The sequence below is a fragment of the Myotis myotis genome, unplaced genomic scaffold, assembly GCF_014108235.1.
Source record: "Myotis myotis isolate mMyoMyo1 unplaced genomic scaffold, mMyoMyo1.p scaffold_m19_p_6, whole genome shotgun sequence".
NCBI classification, from domain to species: domain Eukaryota; kingdom Metazoa; phylum Chordata; class Mammalia; order Chiroptera; family Vespertilionidae; genus Myotis; species Myotis myotis.
Genome location: NW_023416368.1, coordinates 38098796 through 38108955, shown reverse-complemented (window position 1 = coordinate 38108955; position 10160 = coordinate 38098796). Strand labels below are relative to the sequence as shown.

At 62.8% G+C, this 10160-nt stretch overlaps 1 protein-coding gene across 2 annotated transcripts in view; it reads right to left on the bottom strand.

Moving 5' to 3' along the window:
• The window catches only part of UNC5A (unc-5 netrin receptor A), a 57741-nt gene that overhangs the window by 1163 nt on the left and 46418 nt on the right, over positions 1-10160 (bottom strand). Inside the window, exons 3-15 of one of the 2 annotated variants that reach the window (XM_036314290.1) lie at positions 8295-8438; positions 8005-8108; positions 7721-7901; positions 7000-7167; positions 6344-6508; positions 5232-5420; positions 4826-5128; positions 2230-2317; positions 1816-1984; positions 1427-1660; positions 1177-1326; positions 931-1095; positions 156-334 (exon numbers count right to left, since the gene is read on the bottom strand). In XM_036314290.1, the coding sequence (XP_036170183.1) occupies positions 156-334; positions 931-1095; positions 1177-1326; positions 1427-1660; positions 1816-1984; positions 2230-2317; positions 4826-5128; positions 5232-5420; positions 6344-6508; positions 7000-7167; positions 7721-7901; positions 8005-8108; positions 8295-8438 (2239 nt within the window). The remainder of the gene's footprint in view (positions 1-155; positions 335-930; positions 1096-1176; positions 1327-1426; positions 1661-1815; positions 1985-2229; positions 2318-4825; positions 5129-5231; positions 5421-6343; positions 6509-6999; positions 7168-7720; positions 7902-8004; positions 8109-8294; positions 8439-10160) is intronic. The other variant, XM_036314291.1, reaches the window with a different exon arrangement.

Sequence of the window (10160 nt, the reverse complement as noted above, 5' to 3'; positions counted from 1 at the left end):
TCCAGCCCACCCCTCTGTCAACCATACTGGATGTCCTGGCTGCTGATGGATGAGCCACAGGCCCCACAGAGTGTCCTGTCCACCCCACCCATCTTACCCCGCCAGGCTGGACTGCAGGTGGCCTTCGCAATCCCCCCTGCCCATCTCCCAGGCACCTGTCCAGGTGGAGTTTCTGGGCCAGAGTCCGCCAGTCGGCACCTCGGCTACAGGGTGGGTCCAGGCTGGTAATGATCTTCTGCCGAATGAGGAAGGGGATCTTGAAGGCACTGGGGCCCACTAGGGCTGGGACCCCCCCTTCGCTCTCCAGAGCCAGCAGCTCCGTGAATCTTGTGTCCTGGGGGGGAAGGGGGGCAGCAAAGGGGTGAAGATGACTGTTAGAACTTTCCCTGGCCCAAGCCCATGGCAACCTCCTGGGGAAGCGCCCAAACCACCTTAGAGCAAAGCACCACCTGACACCCCCACTGGGGCTCAGGGGTAATGACCTGCCAAAGTCACACAGCCAGTGAGCACTGGAGCTATCTGGCCTCCATCCCCTCCGCCCCCACCAGCCCTGACCCTACCCGCCCCGCTCAGCCTCTGCTGACACTCGGGATTCAGGGTTCCTCTCACCGCCTGTGTCCTTGAACTCAGACACTGCCCTTCCCTCGCTGCTGCCTGTCTCACTCTTACTGATCCTCTGAGGTCCAGGACAGAGTCGTCCTCAGGGAAGCCTAGGCCACTCCACCTCTCCTTCCTGCTGCTCCCACATCCTCTTCAGTCCCTTCCAAGTCAGTCCCACTGCATCTGTCTGCATCTGTCCACTTGCACCGGCACCTCTCCCTGGAGGCTCGGAGGAAGAGGCCAAGCGGCTTCTGGTTTCGAGGAGGAGGTGTCAGGGCGGGCCTGGGGTGTGGCGCACATTATGGCAGTGCTGATGCCCTTCCTGCCCACCTTGGTGATGTTGAAGTTGATGTTGAAGCTCTGCCCGTCACCCTCCACCTGCCACACCCACACCTTGCAGGCCAGGTCACTGGTGCTGGGGCTGACACGCTCCAAGGTGAAGGTACAGTGCAGATACTGCTGTGTGCCATTCCAGATGTGATAAAAGGGGATCTCCTGGGGGGCGGGGGCAGAAGGGCAGCGTCAGGGGTGCCCGTGGCTGGTGGGCCCGGCTCCAGGCACTGTGAGCGCCCTCACCTGGTAGCTGACGAGGAGCTTGCTCTTCCACAGGGAGCTGGGCACGTCGTGGATAGACAGGCGCAGGTTATGGTAACTGTCCTTCAAGTGCAGGACACGAGGTTCCTGGATCAGCTGTCCTCCCAGCTGCTTCTCCAGCTGCACCACCTCCTGCAGGGCCACAGGTGGTCAGCTGAGCCCGGGGGCTGGGAGAGCCCCCTGCACCTCAGCCCTCAGGGCCAGGCGCACAGAGGGTGGGGCTGGGCAGTACCTTGAGTGCATCTCGGGTGTCCTGTAGGCAGTAGACTCGGATGTTGTACTCTAGGGAGGTGCAGGCCACGGGGGCAAACAGAAGCAGCTTGAGGCGCTTGGCAGCGGCCACACTGAGGGCCTCTCCCACAAGGGCAAAGCGGCCCAGCTGCTCGGTGAAGATGTAGCAGGTGCCGGCCTCCAGCTGGCAGTAGTAGAGCTGGGAGGGCGCCTCCTCACCCAGGTGCAGCACGTCCTGCGGGTAGGGCCCGATGGGTCAACTCATGGCCAAGTGCAGCTCTGAGGGGTGGCCAGAGATTGGGGACAGGGACCTGGCTCAAGGGCCAGGTGGGAAGCCGGGCTCCACTCGGAGGCCTGTGTTGGCTCCCTAGGGTGGGCAGTGGGGCTCACCTCCCAGCTGCCCTCGCAGGACTGCTTCTTGAGGCGCAGGCTCCAGCTCTCAGGGCTAGGCTCCCCGCAATGGTCCATAGCCAGGATGACAGGCCGGGTGAGCAGCACTCCGGGGGGCCCGCAGCTAACGATGGGACTCAGCAGGGTCTGGCAGCCGGCTAGGGGCAACCTCAAGTGGGGAAGTACAGGTGGGGAGGGAAAGGCATCAGTGGACCACCCTGGACTGGGTAGGACGGGGCAGGGCAGTGGCCCCTGGGGTCAGGAGCAGAGCTGGGTTGAGCTTAGGGGCAGCTCTTCCCCGGATCCCCCTCAGGCCAGACCAGACAAGGCCCAGCAGTTGTTGGGCGGGTGGCTTCCTGGTGACTGCAGGCAGGGGGGCCCACCCAGCCTCAGCTGCAGGGCCCAAGCCCACACCTCACGTCCTCCGGCTTGTGCAGCGTGAGGTAGATCTCGTAGATCTTCCCGCGAGGTATGGCATCTGGGGGGATGAGGAGGCTGACCCCTGTGATAGAGCGGGAGGAGGGCCGGGCTTACCAGGCTGCAAAGACACCAAACACTGCCAGCCCCTCTGTGAGTCTCCCTTTGAGGACGGATCGGTGCTAGCCTGGCCTGGGACAGAGGTGCCACAGGGACTGCCCAACTATCCACACGTCAGGAAGCGAATCACAGCGACCCCAAGAGAGCGCAAAGACACTTGGGTGGGCAAAGCATGCCCAGTGAGCCTGGGCACAGAAAACACCGAGACAAAAGGTGCCAGGGATGCTGGACCTACCTCCCCTTGCCCTGCTTAAAGCCTTCCCTTACTCCTACTAGATGAAGTCTAGCTCCCTGGCCTGGAATTTAAGGTCTTTCGCCTCTGGCCCCAACTGCCTTCCCAGCAGCATCTCCAGCCCAGCCTGAGCTGCCTACTCGCTGTTCTGGAACCACCGCCCAGAGCTGCCTCTGTCTGGGTGCCCTGCCCTCCTTCCCTGCTCACGACCCCCCGCCCCCTCCTCCACGGGCCCTGGCCGCCTCTGGGGATGGCAGCTCTCTGCCACCATGCATGACTTGGGCAGTGGCCCCACTATAGGTGGGGCCGGGGCCTTGAACAACCTCGCCGCTTTGATAGCCCTCCTGGGTCTGGGAGCCACTGCGCACGTGTCCTGCTGTCTGGCCGAGTCACCCCTGCCCCAGCGTCTCGCAGGGGCAGCATCAGAAAGTGCCTGCTGAGGGAGGAGAGGTCCCAGGGGAGGCAGTAGGGGCTGGGAAGTTGCTCTGGGGATGGCGAGGGGTGGTCGTGCCCCACCTTCCTGCCCTTTTAGGACAGGGAGCCTCTACATTAGAAGAGGGAGAACAATTCTACGACTCCGTCCCACCAAGTCTGAAGGCACAGGCATGCTCTCCAGAGTGGGCGACCGGCTGGGCAGCTGGACGGTCACCACTTCCCAGAGACTGAAGCCCAGGAGAGGGGAGCCAGTGATGGAGCGCTTACAGCTACTGCTCCCTTCACCAACCCACGCTGCCTCCCGGCACCGGCTGCCGGGGCTGGTGACAGTCCCAGAGACTGGGTGTGAACACACCTGCCTTCCCAGTCAATGAATGCTCACGCCGAGGACAGGCACTCAGGAAGGTGAGGCAAAACCACGGGCCCTGCTCTCAAGAAGCACCCAGCCCAGTGGGGAGAACGAGATGGATGGCAGTAAAGAGTCCTGGGCGCGGGGGCAGACACCCCACAATGGTCACTGACCACCCGGGTGTGCCTGCCCTTTCCTCAGGAATGGGCCATCTCACCTCATCCCTAGGGCAGAGGCATGAAGCACAGAGAGGGAGAGCTGCCAGGCCAAGACCTGGTGGGAGGGGAGGGGGATTGTGTGTGCGTGGGGTGCTGGGAGCCCACCGTGGCTGCCACGTGCAGAAGCTTCCTCAGGAGGAAAGAGGCCACCACAGTTGGCCAGCAGGGGAGGGGCCCCTATGGCCTTGTCATGTGGGCTTTGCAGGGGGCATTGGGAAGTCCTGGAAAGGAGAGGGACATGACGAAGTGTGGCTGCACCGGCGAATGCCTGGCGCTGTGACCGATGACAGGTAGGCGTGGTGGTCAGGGCCAGGAGAGGCCGCGGGAAGACGAGGAGCAGTGGGGTGCAGGAACATTTGAGGAGGAGGAATGATGGGATGGGTGTGTGACTGACGTAGAGGTGAGGGGCAAGTGAAGAAGAGCAGGAGGTCAAGGTGACCTCCAGTTTCTGACTCAACTGTGCTGTCCCTGAGGTGGGGAAAGCCGGGAAGCAGGAGGTTGTGGGGGAGGGTGGGAGACGGTGCCGTTTTGGGCACAAGGAATGTGAGACTTCCAGATGGAGCTGCCCAGGAGGCAGCTGGGTGTAGGATTCTGTCGCCCAGGAGCACTGTGGCTGGGGATTAGGAGTGGGAGTGATCTGCACAGACATGGCGATCAGAGCCATGGAGTGGGAGACGGAGCCAGGAGGGAGCTCTGATGAACACCTACATTTGGGAACAGGCACCCGGAGCAGCTGAAAAGGCACCAGAAACCCAGGGCTATGTGAGGTCATCTAAGCCGAGGGAAGAGAGAATTTCAGGTGGCAGTGGCCAGCCACACCAGAGGTACGAAGCTTCTTTGAAAGATGCCCATGGAGGTCTGTGGATTTTTTATCGAGGTGTCTCAGAGACCCCGGCAGAGGGGGTGTGTGAGGTGGTGGGTGGAAGAGCCCCTTGTCTAGGTGCTTGTCTTTTGCTGTTTCTTCACCTGTCCCACCTGGGAGCCCAGGGCCCTCCTGGAGCCGGCACATGTACACGAATGGACAGAAGTCCTGTGCCCCAGGCCACAGAAGGGAGACAGCTCTGGCCGCGGCCTCAGTGCCAGCCCCACTGTCAGCCACAACTGGGTCGTCTCCCAGACTCGACCTCCTTTCCTTGCTGGCCTAGCTCCGCGTTTGGGGTGAGGCTGAGTGGCATAGGAGGGACACGGATGCTAGTCTTGCCTCTGAGAGCTCCCCGAGCACTTTGGGGCCCTTCCCACCTGTATGAGGGATCATCAGCCGGCCCCCGAGGAAGTTGAAAGTCCCATAGGCCATGTTGCTGATGCCTCGCGGCAGGGAGCGGAAGTAGTTCTGGGTGGACAGGCGGGAGACAAAGTCCTCGGCCTCAGAGGTGGGCGAGCTGTGGTGCAGCGTGTGGCGGCCGCCACTCAGCGGGCTGAGCAGGTGCCCATTGGTTAGCTGGAACTTGGGGCTGGGTCCGTCCTGCCGGGGACACAGGCTGCCCTGGTAGGTGGTGGTGGTGGTGCTGAGGTCTGGCTGGATGGTGAGCAGATGGGGATTGTCTGCAGGATAAAGGCAGACTCAGGGAGTGGCACTGAGGGCGGCCAGGCCGGGGGGCCCCTGGCATGGGGGCCAGGGCGGGAGCTGGGGGCAGAGGCACCACACCTGCTTTGCTGGGCTTGATGCTGACGGGCTGAAAGCCGGAGGTGAGGATGGAGGAGTCGGCCACATCTGAGTCCAGCCCCTCCTTCTTACGGCAATAAACGAGGATGAGGACGAGCAGCAGCAGGAGGAGACACACGGCCACGGCGACGAGGCCCACGTAGAGTGCCACGTCCTCTGGCCCAGAAGCAGCTGCGGGGGGGGGGGGGCGAGGGGGGGGGAGGTCAGCGGTTCCCACTCCTTGGGCATCAGCACTATTGGGCAGCGGATGCTGGCACGGGAGCAGGGAGTTAGCATGCGTGCATCCCCGCCCTGCATCTGCCACCACCTCCTGTGTCACGGAGCCAATCACATCCCTCACAGGCTCGATTCAGGTGGAGGCTGCTGATCCCCAGGCGGGCGGGGAAGAGACACTTCCCCAGGAGGCCTTGGATGGGGCTGCTAGACTGAACCCCCGCTTCTGGGGCCCAGGCAGCTGAAGCCGCGGGGAGCTCCTGAGACCCCCAGAGCATGGGATCTGCTTCCTGGGGGGTCTGCCCACCTGGTCCCTGGTCCCTGCCAGGGCTCTTCTCGCCTGCCTCTCCAGGCCAGGGGCGCGGCTGGGGAGGGTGATTGACTGCCCAGAGGAAGCCGTATTGATTTTAGAAGGGCTTTGCATAATGGAAGAAATGTCCATCAGAAAGGAATTGACACAGATAATTAGGTTTTTAATTGAAAGAATGGGGGAGGGTGTGTTCTAGAGAAAAAATCCAACAGAGATCTTTAATTGTTAGTTATGGCCTTATAATTAACAGGCCTCACAGGCCTGGTGTCCCCACAGGACTTGCCTGTGCACTTGGGGGACAGGGAGGAGGTGACGTTTCAGGAGAGGGGGAGGGGGGCATGTGCACAGTAAAAGCTCAAAAGTATGCATGTTTTGGGGGAGACGAGGGGTGTATTGGGGTGTGCAGGGGCCCGCATGTGGGTGTTTATGATGGGGATCCCCGAGGGTCCTGAGCTTTGGAGAGGGGGTGCAGCCTGTGGCAGGGGACTAAATCCCTGAGCCACCACCTCCCTGGAGCTGGGTAGGGCCAGTCCTGGCAAACTCAAGAGGACTCCCAGGGCAGAGGACTCACTGTGCACACAGAGGTCGCTGGTGCAGTTTCGGGAGTCCAGGTCGGCACCCTGGCACTCCTCGCCTCCGTTGCGGGGTGCTGGGTCAGAGCACTCGCGGCTCCGCCAGTGGGTGCAGTCAAGCCCACAGGCCGACCACTTGCTCCACGGGCTCCAGCTGCCGTCCACTAGGGGAGACAGACACAGAGAGAGGAGATGACGCTGTCAGCCTGGGGAGCCAGCTCAGGCTCTGGGTGCAAGGCCAGGGCCAGGGAGGCCCCCCCTGCACACCCTCTGGTGTCCAGCTGGCCTGGATGACACATGCTAATGATGGGAGGCACAATGACACCTGCCTGTTTGGCTCTACCCACACCAGGGGGCTGCCGCGGCCCTGGGGCCGTGTGGGCACCCAGGCTAAGCCCTGCCCTTGCCCCACTGACTGCCCCTGTCCTGACTGTACCTGAAACTCTGGGGCTCAGACCCTCTGCCGAGACGGAGCCGGACATGGACCGAGCCCTGCCTCCATCACACTGAACCCCATCCTGGCCTTGGACTGAGCCTGGCCCTACGTGCGGGCGGGTGGGATGGAGCCATGGGGGGCAGGCTGGCGGGTGTGATGGAGCCAGGGCACGGAGATGGCGAGGTGAGGAGCGATGCAGGAGGCGGCAGCCGCTGGTACCTGGGCACAGGGTGGCGCAGGCTGTTTTCTGGACATTCTGCCCCTCACAGAAGGCGCCCCCGTTGAGAGGCGCCGGGTTGGTGCAGCTCCGGCTCCGTTTCTGCCAGCCGCGCCCACAGCTGGCGCTGCAGACGGACCACTCGGTCCACGTCGACCACCCACCGTTCACTGGCCGGACAGAGAAGGACTGGGGTCAGGGAGCGGGGGCTTCCTCAGACATGCTGGCCCAGGGACCAGGGCAGGGGGCTGGAGGGGAAGCCCTGGAGGGCAGGCCACACTGTGCCAACTGCCCCTTCCTTCCACCAGCAGGTGCTGTGGGCACTAGGGCAGCCAGCCCAAACTTGTAGCTCCCAGGCCCCTCCAGCTCAGACTCCAGCTTTCAGAGGGGCAACTTCTGCACCCCCTCCCTCTGCCTGCTCCTGGGGGCGCCCAGAACACTACTTCCCGCCCAAGGTCACTTCCTAGTCTCCCTCTGAACCCTCATCTCCTGCACAATGCTCCCTGCCCACAAGTCAGCCAGGGGATGGTGTGGCTACAGATGACCAGCCACCCCGCACCTTCGCCGACACACCCTTTGGCTCCCTGATAGGCCCAGACAGGCCCTGCCCTTCCCAGTCAGCCCACAGCCTGGCCCGCCTGGCCCTGCCTCCCTGGGGAGCCAGTCACAGTGCCACCCCGAGGACTTCCGAGCTCTCCCTCCCCCGCCAGTGCCGGGGCCCACCGTAGACGATGACGGCGGCCGAGGCGCTGCGGCGTCGGGCGACGATGTTCTTGGCCACGCAGGTGTAGTTGGCCGTGTCGGCCAGGCGCGCCTGTCGCACCACCAGGCTGTGCTCCCGGGTGATGTACACGTTGGGGTCCTGGGACGGGTCCACCAGGTCCTCATTCCGGAGCCACTCCACCTGGGGAAGGAGCCACACCTCTGCACAGCCCCGGGTGAGAGCAGTCCCCGGGGGTCAGCCTGGGGGCTGGGCAGGCAGGACCCGAGCTAGGGAGTCCCCTCACCTCTGCCGGGGGGATGCCCTCCGGCGGGCGGCAGGGCAACACGATACCCTGCTCCAGGGACACCTCCTTGGCCAGCGGCTCCTGCTCGAAGTTCTTGCGCAAATCTGGAAGAACAAGAGCGTCCTCCAGCTGGGCGCCTCGTGCCCGTAGCCTGGCCCGCTTCCCTGGTCCCAAGGAGGTGACAAGTGCCCAGCGGCTATGGGTGGCTCTTCTTCCCATTAAGGCAGGACCCAGGCTTTCTGACAGGACCCTCCCCGCCCCCACAACCTGAGGGCAGGCCCCGGACTCACAGGCTATTCGGATGTAGGCCTTCTGGCTCTTGGTGGTGCCTGAGGAGCTCCAGGCCACACACTGGCACCAGTACTCCTCCAGCCCAAACACCTTCTCCACCTGCTGCCTCGAGACATTGATGCGGACCTCCATGGCAGGCAGGCCTGGGGGCAGGAGGGGTGGGTTGCTAGGGCCCGGGCCACACTGAGCCTCCCTGTTCCAGGCCAGAGCAGACACCGGGGCAACTCTCAACCTGGAGGGCACTCTGGGGGACCCACGGGAGCTCAGTGGGTCTGCCCTGGAAGCTAGGGGTAGGTTCTTAGTCCTTCCATTCTTTGTACTCCATTACCAGGGGCCTGTCTCCGGAGTCACTTACGGGGCTTCTGGCAGCAGGGGCTGGCCTCCCAGGACCCCAGGAAGAAGGGGTGTGGCAGACTGGCCAGCCCGAGGGCTTTGTGGGTAAAAGGGTGAGGAAGGATCTGGCTCAGCTCCCTGGGGGTTAGCAGGTGGACCCTGACATGTGATAACATAATAGCAGCTATTAACAGGATAATTGCACCCATTGCCTAGTCTGATAATAGACCCCTGGGCTTAGCAAGCAATCCCCACATGCTGGCTGTTGTCTTCTGCACACCCCCTCCACCCCGCCCGAGCCCTGGGCCGCACTGCTCCCACTATGGGTGACGGAACATGCTCACAGGACGAGGGCTTGCCGTAGGTCCTCCTCCCACGGCGATCTGAACCCAAAGAATGTTGAGGGTGTCCTGTAGTCACCTGGGTGGGCTGGGAGGACCCAGGCCATTAGGGAGAAGTGTCTGCAAGGTGAGGGGGTGGCCCACACGGGGATGCTGCCTGGGATGGGTGTCGGAACCTGCTCTGCATCAGCTGAGCTAGAGGACCTTGCTCAAGAATGGACGCAGGCCCCTGCCCTCGGCCACACTGGGACCCAGGGAGTGGGGGTACGAGGAGGGCCCAGACCTTCTGAGGACCCAGAAGAGGGGACAGCAGCCTCCTGGCCCTGGGCCAGAACCAATGTCCCAGGAGTGAGAAAAGACCGTTTGTTTCCAATTTCTCCTCCTTCTGACCCCAATTTCCCTCGGGTCAGTGGCTTATCAGAAAGAGGGAGAGAGGCTGGGCAGCAATGTGTTTCCATTGTTAACAGAGAAATTCAATTAGGGCTGCATTGCAGGAGGAGCAGCAGTCCAGCTGAGCAGGGAGGCTGTTTTCTCTCTTAATTTCTCTAACCGTGTCTCCCCTGACCCCTGCCCACACCCTCCTCATGAGCCCCCAGCTCCCACCTCGGTCCCTATCACTCGCCCCTGCCTCTGGCTAGTTCTCACAGGAGATTGGGGGACGGTGTCACCTCTGCCTGAGGTCATTCTCTGAGGTTCTCTGGGGGGTGTGGTGAGGGCTGAGAGCAGAGGGGCTCTCACAGGGTCTGTGTTCAGGGGGCCCTGGGCACCAGCCGCCTGCTAAGCACACTGAGTCTTGAAGCACCTCAGTAGAAGCCATGCACACACTCAGGGGCGCAGACCTCCAGAACATTCTGAACTGGGGAGTTTTTCTCTCTGGGCAGACAGGTCTATGGGTGGGCCATCCATCCCGTAGGGGGTGGGGGAGCTCATGCCCCGCCCGGCAATCAGCCTGGGAGAACAGCACTAAATTTAAGCGTGCCTATTTCTTTCTCCCCGCCTCCTCCCACTCCTGTCCTGCCACCTCCTCGGCTCCTTCCTGCTGCCGTAAACGAGGGCCAAGTTTATCCTCCATGTCCCACTTCCAGGCAGCGCCCTTCAACCCCACAAGCTCCAGGAGGGCGGTGGGCCCAAGGGGAGATCAGACTCTGCTCTGACCAGCCCATGAGGCGAGGGGCTGTGCCCGTTTCTCTG